The 22,624-nt window shown below is 39.0% G+C and overlaps 1 protein-coding gene across 6 annotated transcripts in view; it reads right to left on the bottom strand.

Moving 5' to 3' along the window:
- The window catches only part of PHKA1 (phosphorylase kinase regulatory subunit alpha 1), a 158,659-nt gene extending 136,194 nt beyond the window's left edge, over positions 1 to 22,465 (bottom strand). For all 6 annotated transcript variants that reach the window (XM_040265681.1, XM_040265682.1, XM_040265683.1 and 3 more), the window contains exons 1-4: positions 22,050 to 22,465; positions 21,104 to 21,262; positions 14,198 to 14,245; positions 11,294 to 11,462 (exon numbers count right to left, since the gene is read on the bottom strand). In XM_040265681.1, coding sequence (XP_040121615.1) covers positions 11,294 to 11,462; positions 14,198 to 14,245; positions 21,104 to 21,262; positions 22,050 to 22,127 — 454 coding nt within the window. In that variant the 5' untranslated portion in view covers positions 22,128 to 22,465. The remainder of the gene's footprint in view (positions 1 to 11,293; positions 11,463 to 14,197; positions 14,246 to 21,103; positions 21,263 to 22,049) is intronic.
- Between the last annotated feature and the right edge of the window lie 159 nt (positions 22,466 to 22,624).

The following is a 22,624-nucleotide window of genomic DNA, read 5'->3' as shown; positions in this document are numbered from 1 at the left end:
CCTGCCAAGCTTCCTCTCTAGAAGAAACCAATCTTAACCAGTTTCCTCTGTATCCTATCAGAGATATATTATGCATATATAAAAATTATGCAAAGAGTAGTATATTATGCCACACCTTACTTTTTTAATATACAACTTGGAGACAAATATATCTGCCTCATTAAAAAAAAAATGACTACATAGCATTCCGCTGAAAAGCTATTTGTATAACCAGTTCCCTAATGAAAGACATTTGGGTTGTATCTAATCTTTCATCACTACTATCAATGCTGCAATGAATATCTGTGTGTTTATATATCTTTGTGCATATGCACCAGTATATCAAGGTAAATTCCTAACTACTGAGTCACATATTCATGCATATTACTTTTCCCAACATTTTATTTTGAATATTTTCAAACAAAAAAGGAAAGAATTTTATAGTGGCACCTGCAGATTTTACACACCATCTGGACTCAACCATTAACATTTTACTATACTTTTAAATCATTTTATATCCATCTAACAGTCCTTCCAATTTTGGATACATTTCTAAGTAAGCTACAAACATTGGTACTCCTCTCTCTAAACATTTCACCACATGTACATTAAATGATGATAGTCATCCCCATGTTATTCTGCAAAGAAATTCCACAGTTTACATACCAACCAGCACTGCCTGCCTATTTCCAACATGTTTGTAAACACAGGCTTTAATACAAGTTTTTGATCTTTACTATTCTAATGGATCAGAGATAGAATATCCTTGCATTTTAATTTGTAGCTCTTTTATTTTGAGTAAGGTTGTGAGTCTTATGTTTATAAACCAGCTATATTTCTTTTCCTATGAACTTTTTGTATTTTCATATCCTTCAATTTATATTGAATTGCCCATCTTTCTGTTATTAATATGTTAATAAATATTAAAGAAATTGGACTTTTGCCCATTATATGTGTTGCAAGTATTTTTCCCAGTTTGTCTGAAGTTCCATTTTGCTTACAGTATATTTTTTTTTCTCAGAAGCTTTTATTAAAAAGCTTTATCCCATGAATGCTTCTAGTGCTTTCAGTTTCTTTTTTTTTTCACATTTAAATCTTTGATCTATTGACAAATATTTTAAATCACAGAACTCAAGTTTAAAATTAAAAATGACTATATGATTCAGATCATCAGATTGCAAACTCAGGGCTCTGTCAGAACAGTAACCACAGCACAGGGCAGCATGGGGAGCAAAGGGTCTTTCTTGTAGCAGTACTGACCCACCTTAACCTCTTGGATAGAGAGGAAAAAAAGAGAGGCAGTAATATTTGATATCAGCTTCATAGCTTTATTTTGTCAGCTTTGTGTGCCAAGGTACTTGAACATAAATTGAGATAAGGCAGTAAGTGTGAAACCGGTTTTGACAATCTCAGACTCATGTCACGCTAACTAGTCACTATACCATATAAATGACACACATCTACCATTTGTCCTTTTGCTCATGATATTCTGTTTACACAGCTTTCTCCTTATCTTGAAATCCTAACTGTTCTTTCAAGGCCCAGTTCAAATGCTGTCTCCTCTTGTGATGTTCTCATTGATTCCCCTCTTCTGTGCTTCACAGAATTTTATTTTTCTTGCTCTTATGAACTTAGTTTTTACTTTGTACCACAGATAAATCTTTACCTGAATTTGAAGAAATCTTATTCATATTTGTAGTCCCCCAGAACATCTCATATAGCCCCTAAAAGTATCTCACAGTCTAGTTTGAATGATAGTAAATAATATTTTGAATAGTAGATGTTCAATAATTATTTATTGAATGATCTTAAACAACCCTGTTAAGCACAGGAGAGGACCTGTCTCTTGAAGCAAGACCATACATAACATCTGGTTCCTGTCCCTTCTATGGAGCCAAGGCACTGCTTGTAGAAAAGAGGGTGCAGAGGTGAGATATACAGGTGAAATGAAGTAGGGCTTGGGTAAGGCCAAAGATGTCAGTGCTGCGTAAAGCATACTAAAATATCTAGAAATGAGGCTGACCCTGTGGTCTACTCCACAGACTGATTTGCACTTGCCTAAAATTAAGCCTCTCTCTCTCTTATTTTTAAAAACAGTAACATTGAGATCTTCTTCACATACCATATAATTTACCCAATTTCAAGTAAATAATTTAGTGGGTTTTAGGGTTCGCAGAGTTCTGCAACCATTACCATAATCAATTTTAGAACATTTTCACCATTCCTCCAAAGAAATCTTGTATCCATAGTAGTCACTCCCCATTTCCCTTCAACACTTGTCCCATCATTCCGTACCCACCCCCAGCCAAGCAATCACTCATGTACATTATATCTCTATAGATTTGTCATACTATTCTTATAAATGCAATCATACAATATGTGACTTGTTATGTTTGGGTTCTTTCACTTAGCATAATGTTTTCAAGGTTAATCCATGTTGAAGCATGTATCAGTACTTCATTTCTTTTTATTGCTAAAACCATTCAATTGTGCAGGTATATCACATTTTATTTATCCAATGAGTAGTTGATATACATTTAGGTTGTTTCTATTTTTTGACTATTACGAACAATGCTGCTATGAACATTCATGCATGTGCACAAGCTTTTGAGTGAACATGTTTTCATTTTTCCTGAGTATATACCTAAGAATGAAACTGCTAGATCATATGGCAACTCTGTTTAACCTTATGAGAGTTGCCAGACTCTTTTACAAAGTGGCTGTACTATTTTACATTTCCGTCAGCAACATATGAAGGTTCCAACTTCTCCATATCTTCAAAAACATTTATTTTCTGTCTTTTTGATTACAGCCATCCCAGAGGGTGTGATATGGTATCTCATTATGGTCTGCATCTTCATTTCCCTAGTGACTAAAGATGTTCAGCAGTTTTTCGTGTATTTATTGGTCATGTGAATATCTTTGGAGAAATGTCAATTCAGATTCTTGGCCCATCTCAAATTAGGTTATCTTTTTGCTGTTGAGTTGTGAGAGTTCTTTACATACTCTAGATACAAGTTTCTTACCAGATATATGATTTGCAAATATTTCCTATCATATTGTGGGTATTTTTTCACTTTATTGAAACGGTCCTTTGAAGCCCAACAGTCGTTAAACACAAGTTTATCTTAAGTTGACAAATTTCAATTTATTTTTCCTTTATTTGCTTATACTTTTGGTGTTATATCTAACAGGGCCTAACTCAAGGTGAGGAAGGTTTAATCCTATATTTTTCTCTAAATGTTTGTTATAAACTCAAAATTTCCCCCATAAAATTCATATGTTGAAGCTCTAACCCCCAATGTGACTGTATTTAGAAGTGAGGCTTTTAAGGAGGTGAAGTGAAGTGAAGTTGCTCAGTCGTCTCTGACTCTTTGTGACCCCATGGACTATAGCCTACCAGGCTCCTCCATCCATGGATTTTCCAGGCAAGAATACTGGAGTGGGTTGCCATTTCCTTCTCCAGGAGATCTTCCCAACCCAGGGATTGAACCCGGTCTCTGACATTGTAGGCAGACGCTTTACCGTCTGAGCCACCAGGGAAGTCTAAGGTTTAAGGAGGTAATTCATGTTAAATGAGGTCATAAGGGTGGGTCCCTTATACAATAGGGATTGGTATACTTATGAAAGGAGACATCAGGAGTGCACACACACAGAGAAAAGGCCATATGAAGACATAGCAGGGAAGGTGGCTGTCTGCAAGCCAAGGTGAGAGGATTCATCAGAAACCAGCACTGCTGACACCTTGATCTTGGACTTTTAGCCTCCAGAATTCTGAGAAAATAAATTCCTGTTCTTTATGCCACCCATTCTGCAGTATTCTGCAGTATTCTACTGGATTAAAACGTTTTACAGTTTTCCTTCATACATTTAAGTCTATGATTCATTTTGTGTTAGTTTTTGTCTATGGTAGAGAAGTCCAATTTCATTCTTTTGCATGTGGATGTTCAGTTTTCCCAGCATCATTCTTTCCCCATTGAACTATCTTGGCATCCTTGTCAAAAATCAACTGACCTTGTGTTGCTTCTGGACTCTCAGTTTTATTCTGTTATTCTATGTGTCTATCCTTATGCCAGTATCACAATATTTGGAAGTAAGTTTTTCACTTAACAAGAGCTCTGTTTATTGATGTTTCTGTTACTATGTTTCAGAGGGGGTTCAGGATGGGGAACACGTGTATACCTGTGGAAGTAAGTTTTGAAATCAGAAAGTGTGAGTCCTCTAACTTTGTTCTTCTTTTTCAAAATTCTTTTGACCATTCTGGGTCCTTTGGATTTCCATATACATTTTAGAAACAGCTTGTCATTTTTTACAAAAAAGACAGCTGGAATGTGCACAAGAATTGCAATGAATCTATAGATCAATTTGGGGAATGTTGCTATCTTAACTGGAGAAAGCAATGGCACTCCACTCCAGTACTCTTGCCAGGAAAATCCCATGGATGGAGGAGCCTGGTAGGCTGCAGTCCATGGGGTCGTGAAGAGTTGGACACGACTGAGCGACTTCACTTTCACTTTTCATTTTCATGCATTGGAGAAGAAAATGGCAACCCACTCCAGTGTTCTTGCCTGGAGAATCCCAGGGATGGGGGAGCCTGGTAGGCTGCCGTCTATGGGGTCGCACAGAGTCGGACACGACTGAAATGACTTAGCAGTAGTAGCAGTAGCAGCTATCTTAACAGTAAGTGTTCTAATCCATGAACATAGGATGTCTTTCTAATTTACCATCTCTCATTCTCTTCATTTGTTCCTGTGGAGTTGAGTTATGATTTGGTTATCTTTTTCTTAATTCAATATAGCTTTGCTCCCACCCACCTCCTTGGTTCTGATATTATCAAATATATTTACATTTTTATATGCTATAAGCACAACAATACAAGTTATTGTATAAAACAAGTTTTATACAACTGATTTTTAGGTCAGTTCAGTTCAGTCGCTCAGTCATGTCTGACTCTTTGTGACCCCATGGACTGCAGCACACCAGGCTTCTCCATCCATGGGATTTTCCAGGCAAGAGTACTGGAGTGGGGTGCCATTGCTTTCTCCAGTTAAGATAGCAACATCCCCCAAATTGATCTATAGATTCAATGCAATTCTTGTGCACATTCCAGCTGTCTTCTTTGTAAAAATGGCTTCCCTGTCCATTACCAACTTCCAGAGCTTGCTCAAACTCATTTAGGTCAGTTAAGATAAGAAAAAAGAAATATGTAATTATACCATATTTTATAATTATTTTTACCAGTGGTCTGGTTTTGTGTGTGTGTGTGTGTGTGTGTAGATTCTAGCTACTGCTTTTGGTCACCTGATTTTAATATAAAGAACTTCTTTTAGTATTTCTTGTAAAGTAGGTCTGGGCTTCCCAGGCAGTGCTAGTGGTAAAGAACTCGTCTGCCAATGCAGGAGACATGAGTGTGTTCAATCCCTGGGTTGGGAAGATCTCCTGGGGAGGATATGGCAACCCACTCCAGTATTCTTGCTTAGAGAATCCCATGGACAGAGGAGCCTGGCAGGCTACAGCCCTTAAGTTTGCAAAGAGTTGGACACGACTGAAGCAACTAAGCACCTAACATAGGTCTATTAGCAACAAATTCTCTCACTATTTATCTGGGAATGTCTTTATCTCAGTTTTTTTTTTGAAAGATAGTTATAAGATTCTTGGTATACTTCCTTTCTTTAGCCTTTTAAACATATCACTCCACTGTCTTCTGGCCTCTACTGTTTTTCAGAAAAGAAGTCAGCAGATAATCTTCTTTGGGTTCCCTTTATGGTGGCTCAGATGGTAAAGAATCTGCTTGTAGTGTGGGATACTTGGGTTTGATCTCTGGGTTGGGAAGATCCCCTGGAGAAGGGAATGCTCCAGTATTCTTGGCCTGGAGAATTCCATGGACAGAGGAGCCTGGCAGGCTACAGTCATGGGGTCACAAAGAGTCAGACACAACTGAGTGACTTTCACATACATAACAAGTTATTTTTCTCATATTGCTCTCAAGATGTTTGTTTTTAGCTTTTAACTTTTTTACTGTGATGTTTCTGGATATGAATCTTGGTTTATTCTACCTGGAAATATTTGAGCTTCTTGGATATGTAGATTAATGTTTTGCACTAAATTTGGGGTGTTTTCATCCATTCTTTCTTTTATTTCAATAATGATTGATTTTATTTTTTTGGCTATGCTGGGTCTTCATTGCTATGTGGGGGCTTTCTCTAGTTGCAGAAAGCAGGGGCTACCCCATAGTTGTGGTGCATGGGCTTCTCATTGTGGTGGCCTCTCTTGTTGCGGAGCATGGGCTCTAGGTACATGGGCTTAGTACTTGTGGCTCTCAGGCTCTAGAACATGGGCTCTGTAGTTGCAGCACATGGGCCTAGTTACCCCACAGCATGTAGAAACTTTGTGGATAGAACCTGTGTACCTTGCATTGGCAGGCAGATTCTTAACCAGGGAAGTCCCATTATTTCTTTAAACATGTTTTCTTCTCCTTACTCTTTTCTTATTACACATGAGTTGGTAGCGGTTGGTGTCCTACATTTCTCTGGGGTTTTATTCATTTTGCTTTATTTTTTCCTGCTCTTCAAACAACATAATCTCTGTTGATCTGTCTTCAAGTATGCTGATTTTCCCCTCTGCCAGCTCAAATCGATTGAGTCTCTCTACTGAGGTCCATATAGTCAAAGCTATGATTTTTCCAGTAGTCATGTATGGATGTGAGAGTTGGACTATAAAGAAAGCTGAGTGCCAAAGAATTGATGCTTTTGAACTGTGGTGTTGGAGAAGACTCTTGAGAGTCCCTTGGACTGCAAGGAGATCCAACCAGTCAATCCTAAAGGAAATCAGTCCTGAATATTCATTGGAAGGACTGATGCTGAAGCTGAAGCTCCAATACTTTGGCCACCTGACATGAAGAACTGACACACTGGAAAAGACCCTGATGCTGGGAAAGATTGAAGGTGGGAGGAAAAGGGGATGACAGAGGATGAGATGGTTGGATGGCATCAATGACTTGATGGACATGAGTTTAAGCAAGCTCTGGGAGTTGGTGATGGACAGGGAAGCCTGGTGTGCTGCAGTCCATGGGGTTTCAAAGAGTCAGAGATGACTGAACGATTGAACTGAACTGAACTGAGTGAGTCTTTTGGGTTTCCCAGGTGGCTCAGTGGCAAAAATCCACCTTCCAAGCAGGAGATGTGGGTTCAATCCCTGGGTCAGGAAGACCCCTAGAGTAGGAAATGGCAACCCACTCCAGTATTCTTGCCTGGGAAATTCCATGGACAGAGGAATCTGGTGGGCTACAGTCAATGGGGTTGAAAAGAGTTGGACATTACTTAGTGACTAAACAACAACAAAATGAGTCTTTCATTTCAGTTACTATATTTTTCAACTTTCCATTTGGTTCATTTTTATCTCTTTTTGAAATTCTCTATTTGATAAAATGCAATAATCATATATTCCTTTATTTCTTTAAGCATGGTGTTCTTCAGCTTTCTGAACACTTTTATAGTAACTGCTTTGAAGTCTTTTTTCCCTAAATTCAACATATACTTCCTCTCAAAGGGAGCTTTTACCACCTGCTTTTTCTGCTGTTGGCTCAGGCTTTCCCGGTTCTTTGCATGCCTCATAAATTTTTACTGAAAACCAGATATTATAGATAATATATAGATATTGATACTTTCCCTTATGGGAATTGTTTACCTGTTTATTTGTTTAGTGACACGGATTATTTCAGTGAAAGTTATTTACTCTGTAGTATGCAGCCCCTGTTGTTCCTCAGAGGGTGCTGCCCTGGATATGTACACTGTCACCCCAGGAAGATAGTGGTTTTAGCTTTAGCAACTTGTCTCTTTCTGTGATTCATTACACTTGATCTTAGCCATAAAGCTGAGAAGGGATCTGTGATCTGTCTCTGTTGGTATCAGATGTTAATCTCCACTAACTGTCAATTAATTGTTCTATTATATTGTACAAGGCCCTGAGGCATAAATTGTTGACCGTTTCATTCAATTAATTTCAGGTCCCATTTCATGTAGTCTTTGATGCCAGTCTTTGACAGTTGTTCTAATCCTAGGAGGGCTCGTTTTAGTTCTCTCTTTCCTTGGTTCTCTGTTAAAACGGCTAGCTAGTCTACAGGATAGCTTATTGCTTGTATTGAGTTATCCTCTTAATTTCTTAGAACCAAAATCTTCATTGTTTCCTAGAGTGCCCTTAGTCTTGAACTTCTCCACATTCTGTTCCCAAAATCAGTTCTCTTGGGAGGAGCTATGGAGTTTTCCGTTCTTATGGCCTGCCCCACTATCCATGCTACTAGAAAGGTGGGTCAGGCCTAGTATTCTTGGTCTGCTCTGCCTGTGGTTAAGAATCCACTCCATTAGTGGGACTAGGGGGTAGGAAGGGAGTTCTAAACCTCTAAGTCATTCTTGGCTGGATTAGAAATTTTGCAACACAGAGCTGGGGAGAGTAAGAAGTGCTGGTAATCTGAGATATCACAGCTTTAGACTGAGAGCTGGGGTGGGGAGCGGGGAGGGAGCCTTGTATTCCTGGTTGCATTCACTTCAAATAGTGCTTCTGTCATGGTGAGTTTGGGGCAGGGGAAGGAATAGATTGTGGCCCAAATGCTATACTTTCTTACTGCTAAGATTTAGATATCTTTGAATAAATGTTTCTCCACTTGCTGTGTACCCTTAGGACAATTTCCAGTGACTTTAAATGTTTGGTTTTCTAAAATTATTTTTCACCATTTATGGTTATTTTGCTGGGGAAAGGGTCTGTGGAGCTCCTCTGCTACTATCCTCTAAGTTGCAATCAGCTTCTGTCTAAGCCTCTCCTTTAACCAAAGTTGAGATTTTTAAGAATTCAAAAATGTTCAGAGAATTGCTAAATTTTACATAAAGATCTTTCATATTTTACTTCTCAATTATCTCTAGCAACTCTTTTTTTTATCCTCAAGACAACTGCCTTACATAAATTCTACATCATTTCTTGCCTAAAGTATTTTTACTAAACTTCTAACTAGTCCTCTGTCTTTAAAAAAAATTTTTTTTTATTTATTTATTTTTGGCTGTGCTGGGTCTTTGCTGCTGTGCAGGCTTTTCTCTTCTTGCAGAGAATGGGGGCTTCTCTCTAGTTGCAGTGCACAGACTTCTCATTGCAGTGGCTTCTCTTGTTACAGAACATGGGCTCTAGGGTGCGAGGGCTGCAGCAGTTGTGGCTCTTAGGTTCTACTGCACAGGCTCAATAGTTGTGGCACATGGGCTTAGCTGCTCTGCAGCATGTGGGATCTTCCTGGTCCAGGCAGCAAACCTGTGTCTCCTGCATTGGTAAGTGGATTCTTTATCACTGAGCCACAGGGGAAGCCCCATCTTAATTTTCTCCTCCATCCAATCTATCTTCCTGCTATTTGAAACTTTCTTTATTATTTATCTTGAGTGGCTTTCTATTGACTATAGACTAAACTCCAAACTCCAAACTACTTAGCATGGTATGTTCATGTGTGCTCAATCGCTAAGTCGTGTCTGACTTTTGCGACCCCATGGGCTGTAGCCCACCAGGCTCCTCTTTCCATGGAATTTTCAAGCAACAATACAGAGTGAGTTGCCATCTCTTTCTCTAGGGGGATCTTCCCGATCCAGGGGTTGAACCCACATCTCCTGGGTCTCTTGCATTGGCAGGCAGATTCTTTACCACTGAGCAACTTGGGAAACCAAAGCATGGTACACAGGGCCTTAAACAGTTAACCCCAAGTTTTTTAGCTCCATCGCTTGCCATTTTTCCAGACCTATCTTACACTCTAACCAAGGAAGATATCTAGCCTTACCTTGATGGCCAGTACATTTCAAACTTCTATGCTATAGTCATTGCTATTCCCTTCCCTTTTTTGGATTGTGAATTTCTTATTTCAATTTATTCCTCAAAGACTTGCTTGATAAAATATCTACTTTATTCCAAGTACCTATTAAAATCAGCTCATGGTGTTGAAAATCAAACATTAAGTCAGGAATCAACAAACTTTTGTTGAATGAATGGTCTCTTATAAACCTCTTTAGTCTATTTCTGCTTCCCTTTGGGGCTCAAAATGAAAAACCACAAGGGATATTTAGACACTGCTTTGTAGAAAAACACTTCAGAGTTGGTATTAGAATATTAGGTATGGAATTATAGTTACCATTCTACTTAAATAAATTAAATAAAATCTACCTAAGTGAAAAGTGAAAGTGTTAGTCACTCAGTTGTGTCCAGCTCTTTGCAACACCATGGACTGTAGCCTACCGGGCTCCTCCTTCCATGGGATTCTCCATGCAAGAATACTGGAGTGGGTAGCTTCTCCAGGGGATCTTCCTGACCCAGGCATCGAAACCGGGTCGCCTGCATTGCTGGCAAATTCTTTACTGTCTGAGCCATTCGAACCTACCTAAAAGATACATTTATTCAGGGAGGAATTTCCCCTCCAAAAGAAAGGAGTATGTGAGTAGACATAATTTTAAGAAAAGGTTATTCAATCTCTGGGATGTGTGTTGTTCTAGAGGGGAGAAAAAAGGGAGGCTTTACCACCAAGTATTTATTTCTGCAAGAAAAGAGAAAAGTATTCTGGGGTAATTCTCACCCTGAATGCCCTTAGTACGAAGGAGCTCTGTAATCAGATAGAAGGATAAAGAAATTGAAATGTCAAAGATGTGGTATTGTCAGAAGTACATGCATTTACTCAGGGAGATCTTGTAAAGTCCTATTTAATTAATAAACTGAATGTAATCAGATTCTTAGTCCTCCCTAATTTAAGAGAAATAAAAGGAAATTATGTTGGTTGTTATAATTTCCTTTTCTAGTAAAACATCTAAAATGATTTTAAAAAGCCATCTGAATAGGGTGTGTTATTCAATAACAGAAAACATTGAATTCTGATTCCAAAGTTAATTCTCTTAATATAAATTAGATGCCTACAGACAGATGCCTTGTATATAATACATTCATAAAGAGTAGTACAAAGTAGGTGATGTTAATACTAACAAGCAATAAACCTTAGTCCTTCTTTCCCATTTTATAATATCTGGGGATTAATAAAAGATGTAAAAATACCTGTCTAAAGAAAATCCCAGATTTCCTGGTTCTCAATTAAAAATATATATTAATGAGTAGTCCATACTTGTGCTAACTACACTTTAGAGAGTTTCTCAGTATAAAATTTGCAAAATATTATATTTCCAATGTGTATCTTTGAGCAGTGTAAACATCTATGTTGTTTTCTGGACAACACCTCTGGAGAAGCCACATGTGCCAGGGCAAGTGCTCCACACTACAGTGATTCCCATATTTCTGTCCTTGTACTGACCTGAGGCCGTCATCTGTGCTAAGAAGAGCAGGTACACAGAGGTAGCATCCAACTGCAGGTGTCCCCACTGATCATCACCCACTACAGTGGCACAGGTTTTGGTGTTGTACTTGGCATGGAGGCTATCCTTGGTACTCTGACTATACTTGAAGGATTCTACTTTATCCACCTGAAGAAAACAGAAACAGTAAAAAGAAGGGTATGCAGGAAAATCAACCCATATGCCATACTTCAATAGTACTCTGACATATATCACTCCATTCGGCCTTCAGGCAACTGTGAATATTTAAAATGCATTGTTACCCCTTTCCCCCTGCTGCCATTATTTTTCAAATTAAACAATTTAATTAGAAGATAATATCCATAGAACTCAGCTATTTCCTATTCATCACCTCTCTTTCACTCTTCAGATGGTTGTTTTGCCGTTTTGTAGATAAAAACTGAGATGCAGAGAGATTGAGTGAGAAACAGCTTAGTAAGAGATAATTGAGTTGTAAAAAAAGATACATTTGTTCCTGAAACAGAAGTAGATATTTTGAGGGAAAGTAGAACCAAGAAGATATATTTTGAAGGAGTAATAAAAGGAGCTGGGGAGAGACTCATGGAATGACAAAGAAAAGACATGAAAGAAAGCTGGAACCGAGGTCAGAAAAGAAACATTGTGCAAGGGACAAATGAAAGACTTAGTTCCTGAAATTTCAATTTGATTATCTGTGCATCTGATATGTGATAGTAACTATCATATCTTTAAATATAGTCCAAGAAATTACTGACTTTAAACCTATTTGGTAAGGTGGAAAATACAAATATCTAAAATACAAAAAAATTAAAAAGTAGCAAAGAATGAAAAAAATCACGGGTGTGAAACAATCCAGTAGAGAGATCACTGATCAAGTTCAGAAGTCTGGACTTGATTTCTTTTTACTTTAGACTTTTTGTGTGCCTCAGGATGGTCATTTTATTAATCTGGGCCTCAATTTCTCCTTATAATAAAATGTATTCTTAGGCTCAAGAAAATCAATTCAGAGTCAATGAGTATAACATGTGTAAAGAACTCCTAGGATAAAAATAAAATACTTTGTTTTAGTGAGACACTTTTGAATGGGAAAAATATCATAAGAAAACCCAAAAGATAAACCAGACACTGCTAAAAATATTTGCAGTGCATGTGACAAAGGATTAATATCCATCATGGAGAGGAACTCCTCAAATAGGCAAGATAGAGACAGCCCGAAAGAGAAAGAGGCAAAGGACCTAAAAGGCAATTAATAGAAGACGAAATACGAATTTTCAACCCCCACATGAAAGGATGTTCAACTTGACTCAAGATCAGGAAAATGCAAATTAATTCTAGAAGCTATAAATTCTTGGCCCTCCAATTCTAAAATCTAAAACATTTTCAAAAGGTTTTTTCTCCCTAAGTTTTGTACCAAAATTCATTTGTTGGCAACATCTGATTCAAACTAACATGGGGCTATTTGGAGTTTTTATTTATTCCACTTATTGTGAAAAATGCATGTTTCCCTATAGAGAGTCTAATGTTTCTGACTGTAGAGTGATATCTGGATTTTTTGAGGGCATAACATAATATATGGTATATATACTGTTCAGTTCAGTCACTCAGTCGTGTCCAACTCTTTGCAACCCCATGAATTGCAGCACACCAGGCCTCCTTGTCCATCACCAACTCCTGGAGTTCACTCAAACTCACGTCCATCGAGTCGGTGATGCCATCCAGCCATCTCATCCTCTGTCGTCCCCTTCTCCTCCTGCCCCCAATCCCTCCCAGCATCAGTCTTTTCCAATAAGTCAACTCTTTGCATGAGCTGGCCAAAGTACTGGAGTTTCAGCTTTAGCATCATTCCTTCCAAAGAACACCCAGGACTGGTCTCCTTCAGAATGGACTGGTTGGATCTCCTTGCAGTCCAAGGGACTCTCAAGAGTCTTCTCCAACACCACACTTCAAAAGCATCAATTCTTCAGAGCTCAGCTTTCTTCACAGTCCAACTCTCACATCCATTCATGACCACAGGAAAAACCATAGCCTTGACTAGACGGACCTTAGTCAGCAAAGTAATGTCTCTGCTTTTGAATATGCTATCTAGGTTGGTCATAACTTTTCTTCCAAGGAGTAAGAGTCTTTTAATTTCATGGCTGCAGTCACCATCTGCAGTGATTTTGGAGCCCCAACAAATAAAGTCTGACACTGTTTCCACTGTTTCCCCATCTATTTCCCATGGAGTGATGGGACCGGATGCCATGATCTTGGTTTTCTGAATGTTGAGCTTTAAGCCAACTTTTTCACTCTCCTCTTTCACTTTCACCAAGAGGCTTTTTAGTTCCTCTTCACTTTCTGCCATAACGGTGGTGTCATCTGCATATCTGAGGTGATTGATATTTCTCCCGGCAATCTTGATTCCAGCTTGTGCTTCTTCCAGCCCAGCATTTCTCATAATGTACTCTGCGTATAAGTTAAATAAGCAGGGTGACAATATACAGCCTTGATGTACTCCTTTTCCTATTTGGAACCAGTCTGTTGTTCCATGTCCAGTACTACCTTTTAAAATCTGAAAAATTCTGAATTGTAAAATTTATTTGGTCCCAAGGGTTTCAGAGGAGTTTAGAGACCTGCATCACTTTTTACTCAATATACACAATTGCATGTACAGTAATGATGAAATATATAAAAGAAATCATTTGTAGAAGAGGGGGAAAAGACTGGAAGGCAATACTTCAGTGGTAACTTGATGGTGAGATCAGTGACATTTCCCTCCTCAATTATACAGATTTTCTAAAATTAGTATGTACTATTTGTGAAATTGAAAACAAACCATGTATACATGTGTATATATATATAAAGCACCATGTGCTTTTCTTGGAGAGGGTGCATTAACAGTGACATACCTGTCTGATCATGCAGTGCAGCAGTCCCCTCATCAGCTTCACCACACTCTGCAGAAATAAATGGAAACAAGCTGTTATAAACATCCCTAGATGCAGGAACACTTACTCAGCAACTGCAGTTGGTACATGACCTTTTGAGAACAAGTAACCTTATCCTGGGTTCCTATTTACATGGCATTTACTTTATAGGTACACAGAAGAGCAGATTGCAGCTAAAAGTAGAACTAAAACCTGCAGTTGGTGACTCCTTCAAGTTAAAAAAAATACAAGCTCCAACAGGTGTGTGTAAAACTAAGTTAAATCCTATTAGAGGACATTCCACCTGGAAAAAAATGGGCAAGTTAGCTCAAAAATCATAACGCTATGAGGATATTTAAAATATATCCTATGTCCTAGAAAAGCCAATATCATCACTTTAATTTTTTTTCTAAACTAGCCAAGACTTATCTTCAAGAGCCCATAGAAATATTATCTAGATATTTCTCTTAAAGAATAAATGAACTTCAGAATAACTGTAAATGAGAATTGTTAGTGCAACTCGACCCTTTTGCCCTGAAAAAAAAGCCCAAACTTAAGTCTCAAGTCAACACTATTTCTCTTACTAGGGCTTGACAATTTCTAAAGTAGTTAGTGTTCTAATCATAGCACTCCAAAATTCTGATTACCAATTATATACTATGTTAGTTAGTATAATATAGTAATAATTGTATTTATTTATAATATAGTATAGTAATAATATATGATATTAGTTATACTATACTGGTTAGTATAATAAATATAATAATAATATAATAAGTATATTTAATTATAGTATAGTAACAATATACTTGTTATACTACATGACACTAGAAGGGTCCATCAACACTGGCATGGGTAGGCAGTATGTTTTGGAAGAATACAGCATCAGAGAGCTTCTCCATTTCTCTAAGTTTTCTGTTCCACAGTCCATTAGAAATACAAGCAGGTTACTCCAAGGAATGTTGTCTCAGAGGTAGCTTCAGGACACCTCTGAAAACTAACCTAATACTTAGGAGCTGCACTATTCTGCTATTCCTTCAAAATATTCAAATGGGACTACAAGCTGTAGGCATGAAAAAGATAAGAACCTATTAAGTTATGTTTCAATTCTTTTTAAAATCTTTTCCTGAGGGTAAAATAAAGTGTTTCCTTGGGAGAGTTCCTTTCCTTAAGTAATTTCTGTCTACCAATGGTCCAAGGGAAGAAATAAAGAGAATGATGGAGAGAACAAATAGGCAGTGTGTGATCTTGTCACCCTTTAAAGCATGAAGCATTTGTTACAAAGTAGTGAAACAATGCAACCTCTACCAGAAAATCTCTATCATTACTTTGATCCTAATGGAAGAGATTATCCTTTATTATACTGTTTTAGACAGTTTTAAACACAGCCTGCTTACTCTGTGGGGTGACTTTGATTCTGAATTCTCTTCTACAGGTCACTACATACTCACAGATTTTTTATCCCATTCTTTCAACTCTCTTTACTATCCAGTCCTGCTACTACCATCGATATTTTCTTTAATTTAAATAAGTCTGGGGAATTATAGATGCAATGGAGGAGTCCTGATTGCCATCCACTTTTGTCCTCCTGAAATGGCCACTGTCAGCCATTTTTGTCCTCAAGTTCCAAATTCCAAGTCAGGATAAAATTAATAAGAAGCATGGAATGGTTAAGAATGAAGGGAAGTATCTATATTGTGTATGCCCCTAAACTGCCCATTTCCTGATTCAGGTGCACTAGTTGGCATTAATTACACATGTTTATACGTACACCAGGGCTTCTAACCAGACCAAATGACATCTTCTAATCTATCTTTTTTGAGGATATGGATCTATGTGCTTGTGAACTGACTGATAAAAATACAATCAGATACGCATGAGCCTCTATCAGGCTTTGTAAAACATAAAGAAAAGGGAGACAGGACAGATGTTTTTTTAAAAATACAAAACTACAAAAAGAAAAACTGTAAACTACAAATATAGTCTACATAACAATTCTGGCTTATCCTTAAAATCCAACTCCTCTATGAATCCGTTCTTGCCTTGTTCAAGGGAGATTAGACTTTCCAGCCTGTGTGTTCCCACAGAACTTTGTACTTATCTCCTATATACAGTACCTACATTATCTGTCCTAATGTGTTGTAAATATGTTTATACATCTCCCTGCCTCCAATTAGGTTATGAACTTCTTAAGAAAAAGAGGCAGACAGATTCAGAAATAAACTTTTAAATTAATGGATTAAGCAGACTATATTTTAAAAAATACATATTTCATGTCTGCAAGTAACTCTCAAATGGCCCATCAAAAAATAAAAAGCTGTGCACCTGTATGTGCACATGTTTATAGAGGGGATGCAAGTATGACAAAATGGTAAAAACTAGTGAATCTTAGATAGAGTACATACAAATATGTTTATTTTATAATTTATAATATTTTTCTGTAAATTTATAAGTTAAAAAATAAAAAAGCTGAAATTTAAATATAAACATTTCGTTCCATTTAATTTTTATATCTATTGCAGGGCTTGGCACATAATAATTACACAAGGTTTGCTGAATGAAAAACTGAACATGTTGAATGGCATTGACCATAAGTGATTTAGAAGTTCCAAGAAAACAGTCCTGAGAAAGAAGTGATCACTGTAAAATTGAGAAGTCTATGAATACAGGAACCATAGAAAATGTAGGATTGACATCAAGCTTCACAGGTGAAGAAACAGCCCATAAAACAATTTGGAGATGGAAACGTCTATGGCTTTCCTGAAAGAGGGAGGAAAAATTCAAAAGGACTGAATCTGAAGTCATAAGACCCAGGTAGTATTCATGGTACCACCAAATGCCAACTTCATCTCCTTATGTCAGTCCCTTCCCCTGTAAATTAGGGAAAATGATACTTAACTCACAGGATGTTATGGGAATAAAATACTAGTAATTATGGGAAAGCATGGCTTCCTTGGTGGCTCAGATGGTGAAGAATCTGCCCACGATGCAGGAAAATTGGATTCAATCCCTGGGTTGAAAAAAGCTCCTGGAGAAGGGAATGGCTACCCACTCCAGAATTCATGCCTGGAAAATTCCATGGACAGAGGAGCCTGGCAGGCTAAAGTCCATGGGATTGCAAAGAGCCATACATGACTGAGCGACTAACACACACACACACACACACACACACACAGTACAATGAAAAGTTTTTACACATATGTCAGACATTTTCAGCAAGGGACTGGTAGAAGGGTAATGAAGATACCAACCTGGCTGAAACTGGGGGTAGAATGCAGGGGACCAGTATGATATAATATTGAAAAAGCAGCCTAGGACCAAACGCTAAAGAGTCTTGACTATCAATCCAAAACATTCGGATTTTACTTGTAGGGAAATGAGAGCTACAGAAAGATTGCTGAGAATGAAAATAGACAATTTATGTGTTGTTTTCACAAAAGTGTTAAGTGATCAAGGTTTAAACTAAGGCTGAGGCAGCAAGGAATAGAAAGGAGGGGATGGAGTCAAGAAAAATGTAAGAATTAACAGACTTTGGTCTTCATGTATCAAAAGGCAAAAGAGACAAGTCAAAAATCACCATAAGGGAAGCACTTTACAAACACTATAGAACACTGTGCTGTGCTTAGTCGCTCAGTCATGTCCAACTCTTTGTGATCCCATGGACTGTAGCCCGCCAGGCTCCTCTGTCCATGGGGATTCTCCAGGCAAGAATACTGAAGTGGGTTGCCATGTCCTCCTCCAGGGGATCTTCCCAACCCAGGTCTCCCACACTGCAGGTGAATTCTTTACCGTCTGAGCCACCAGGGAAGCCCAAGAATACTGGACTGGGTAGCCTATCCCTTCTCCAGGGGAACTTCTCAACCCAGGAATCAAACCAGCACTAGTCCAGGAAATTCTGGAAAGACTGTAAATATATATCCCTGTCTTAGATTCAAAATGCACATCAGTATATTAAAGGCTCGGGGAAATTACAGAGAAAGAAACCTGTTGTTTAACATAGCTCCAAACTTAGTCGATCTAATGTTCCGTGGAACACACTATGGAAATGTTTGAAGTAAGGTTGTCCAGGTGACTGGTTGAATGAGGACACCAATAAGAAAAAAAGGACATTTGGTGAGTTTCTGTTGTTTAGTAGTCTATTTTGTTTGTTTTTAGTAGGGAAGCTGAGGTATCAGACCTGCTGATTTTGAGAAACCATGATCTCTTCAGGTGTAACTGACCAGAAGACAAATGAAAATCTGGTATTGAAACTGAAATGAGGTTAAAATTAAAGAGGAAGCTTTGGAAGTCATTCTCATAAAGGCAACAGTTAAAGCCATGAGAAAAAATGAGAGACTACACAAAGAATAAAACTGAGGAAGAAGTTTTTCAGTTGGGGGCAGCCAAAGAGCTAACTCTATTTGTATGCCTATTTATTTTTATGGGTGTGAATTTATATCTGTATGATTAAGAGAAACAGCATTTGTAAAAACATATATGTACATACTTCTACTCTCAATCTAGGATAGGACAGTCACCTAAGTTCTTGTCCCCTTTTCATCCAGAATTTTCCTTAGTTCTTTGACATTATTTCTCAGAGAGAAACCTAGGTAAGAGTTAGAAGGGTAGAAATGATTAACAATCATTGTGGTTTGGGAAAATCCACACAGGAATGGAAAGTTGACAGTAGATGTGAATTTAATCTATGAATTTACTGTATTTTATTTCACTTATGCTCATTATTAGCCATAGATCAGTGATTATCCCTGGCTGCACTTTAGAATTAACAAGGCAGTTTTTTCTCTAATAGTGATTCCCCTGGGGCTACACTTACAGGTATTTATCTAAGTTGTTCTAGGGTGAGGTCCAGTAAGGGTATTTCTTAAAAGCTTCTCAAGTCATTCCAATCCACAGCCAGAGTTTAAAACCATTCATGTGTAGTTGGGGAAAATCTAGCTCATGGCCTGCTTTTGTAAACAGAACTTTTGGGAACATAATCATGCTTATTCATTTATGTATTGTCTCTGGTTGCTTTTGCATAGTGGTGGAAGAGCTGAGTAGTTGGGTTGAGACTACACATGACCCACAATGCCAAAAATATTTACTATCTGACCTTTACAGAGATGGTTTTTCTGATCCCCAGTCTAAATTAACTGAGTCAGGTTTGAGGAAAAAAATTAATGAGACTTAATAATACAATCTGTTTTAATTCATAATAAAAGTTTGTAGAAATTTTAGAATTCTCAGAGAAATGTTTCTTTTTAAAAGATGTTTCCTGTTGCTATGTTTTTTAGTTATTCCAAGGTTATCATTGTGGTGGTATAGAAAATATTTTTGTGCTATGTGAAAAACTGCTTAACAGAATATTAAAATTTTAGAATGAACAATTTCTTGTTCATTTTTCCCTTTTCCTCTGTTAAATATTTTCTTCCTGGGACACATGAGGAAAAACATCAGCTTTGCAGAATGACTGGTCAGACACAGATTTCTTCCAACAGTATTGAAAAAGAAATCTGTCAAATCATACTGGGTATAAAATCTTAGTTATTGTTCCACTAATATAAAATTCTAGCAAAACATAAACAAAATACTGAGATCGAAATAGCAAAACAGAGTAGGACAGGATGGGGGAGGGCAGTAGCATTACAGATTTTTTTTAACACTCCATATTTTCCAAATTCTCACAATGGTTATGTATGTTTTTTATAAGTCACAGAAATATTGATCTGTACTTCCTGGGTTAGAGAAAAAACTCCAAGAGCTTTTTTCAGTGGACCGAAGTACCTCTCAATTATGGCTTGAGGGAATAAGAGGTACTTGCTATTGTAGAGGACTACACAGTGACTCTTTCCTACTGCCAAGGACTATAACCCCACAATATGTTAGTGTCCTTAAAAACAACCAAATCTCAATATTCTGATTTACAGATGAAGACCAGAGTTCAGATTGCCTAACTTTAGGGAGACCTCTTGAGAAAATGGCTGATGTGGAGAGAATCTTTTCCCCTAATGGAAAAGAATTCACATATACCTTACAACTGACAGCAGAGTATCTTAACATTAAGAGTCCCATGTAGTCCAGAATATTACTTTTTTGGTCATTCAAGAGGACACAGCATCCTGTCTCTAAATATTAATAGTTCTATAGAGGATTTTTTTTTAACTGAGGGGAAGGCCTTAAAAGTTGGCTTAAAAGCATCTGCTGAATCTGACCTTATTTTACCCCAAAGGGTTGGGGTGGATATGGGGGTGAGGACACACAACAAACTCTGAAACAGTAGCTTAAGGTATAAAAATCAACAAAGTCTTTACTTGTGTCTAGTTGGGAAAGTCTGCTAATTTATATCAGTTACCCTCATATGGTGGTGGTGGTGGTGGTGGCTAAGTTGTGTCCGACTCTTGCGAGCCCATGAACTGTAGCCTGCTAGGCTCCTCTGTCCATGGGATTCTCTAAGCAAGAATACTGGAGTGGGTTGCCATTTCCTTCTCCATACCCTCATACAAATACCACCTACCTTTTTCAGAAAAGGAAGTAAAATAGTAGATACCTGCCTCCAAATATTCCTCTCAATGAGAATAAATATGCTGGAGACTACAAAATACATTTACTTGGAAAGAGGATTACAAATTTTAGCAAAGATTTGAGGATAGGATTTGCCACTGTAACAGAACAGACTGCCCTCTCTCCCTGAATCATCAAGTTTCAAGTTTCCACTGCCAAAAAAAACCCACAAAAAACAAAAAACAAACATCAGTACAATACAGGAAAGCTTTATGGAGTGCAATTTCAGCAAGGTGAAGAAGGAGGGAGAAAAGCAAAACACTTCTCTAAGTTCCTGTGGATTATAATTACTTCTGTCTCTGCCACTCCTGCCCCCCAGTTCCAGAGTTTTGTATTTTTATTGAGTACCTGTTCCAGTTCATAGGCTTTTGCCTTATCCTCATCTCGGTCTGCATTCTTCCGATAGGCCAGGCCCAAACCCCACACAGCCAAGATGCTGTACACATTATCCCGGACCCAGGCATCTTTCTGGTCATAGCTGGCTGGAAGTAAGCCAGTCACTGGGTTCTGTAAGGGCAAGAAAAAGGGGATGGGCAGGTAACCATAGGGTGTTAATATGAGGAAACAGAGTGTATCAAATGGGTACTGAGGGACTTTGGTTTTTATTCTATGTCCCCACTCCTGAGTTTTATAATCTCTTCTGACCAAGTGCAAGCAAATATTATCTTGAATAAGGGGAAAGAGCTGGCTGAAGCCTTACCAGTCTGAAATGTGGGAATTCTTAAAGGAGATGTTTTAACTTTTCAGTTAGAAAGAATGAACTATTAATGAGAAAGCAGCATTAAAAGAGTAGAAAAACTATAATGAAGTACACCGGTACTTCACAACAGATCTTCACAACAGTCTGCTGCTGCTAAGTAGCTTAAGTCGTGTCCGACTCTGTGCGACCCCATAGACGGCAGCCCACCAGGCTCCCCCATCCCTGGGATTCTCCAGGCAAGAACACTGGAGTGGGTTGCCATTTCCTTCTCCAATGCATGAAAGTGAAAAGGGGAAAGTGAAGTCGCTCAGTCGTGTCCAGCTCTTCGCGAGCCCATGGACTGCAGCCTACCAGGCTCCTCTGTCCATGGGATTTTCCAGGCAAGAACACTGGAGTGGGTTGCCATTGCCTTCTCCTTCACAACAGTCTAAAGATGGCTAAAAATTCCTCTACTTCTTTTTTCTTCGGCGGAGGGGAAGGAGAGGACTCCCAAGCCTGGGGCCTGGTCACACACACACGGGTTCATCCAGGGTCTCCATTCAGGTTATCATACTGCACATCCTCGGTGATCACAGGCGACACCCATTCACTTACCTGATGGCACAGGATAGTCTGATGCACCAGCCTAGCATAGCCGTCTAGCCGGACCCCGGAGTTACTCCGACTCCTCATCGCGCTGGGTTTCCAGTCCCCTCAGAGGATTGGCCAGAGTGCCACAGGGGCCCACGATCTTCCAAGAAAGGAGGTGCCAACGCAGCTCCGCCCTCAGTGTGGGAAGCCCGAGTGCCAGGCCACTGCGGCCTCGGGGGGCCACCACTCCTCCGCGCTCGCGCGTGCCTCCAGCACTGTAGCGCCCAGCCGAAGTGCCTCCGGCGCCGCTCGCCGCCTCCCTTAAGCGGCTCTGGCCTCCGCGGAGGGCTCCTGCATCTTCCGCTTCTCTCAGCGAGACTGAAGACCGCAGCGGCCCAGAGCTGCAGGTCACCGGCCGCGCCTCCGCCTCCACCTTTCGCGAGACGCAAGCGGGAGGCGGGGCTGGCGCCACAGGATCCCAGCGGCTGCGCGCGGCGCCCGGGCTCGCCCCGCCCCCCGGCGACCCTGTCCGCCCCGCAGCGGAGAATGTGTCACCGTAGGCAATGTGCTATCATGAGTTTATTTTCGAAACACCTCAG

This window comes from Oryx dammah, unplaced genomic scaffold, assembly GCF_014754425.2.
Source record: "Oryx dammah isolate SB20612 unplaced genomic scaffold, SCBI_Odam_1.1 HiC_scaffold_23, whole genome shotgun sequence".
In the NCBI taxonomy this organism is placed as follows: domain Eukaryota; kingdom Metazoa; phylum Chordata; class Mammalia; order Artiodactyla; family Bovidae; genus Oryx; species Oryx dammah.
The sequence above is the reverse complement of the archived record's forward strand: the minus strand, read 5'-3'. Positions and strand labels throughout refer to the sequence as shown.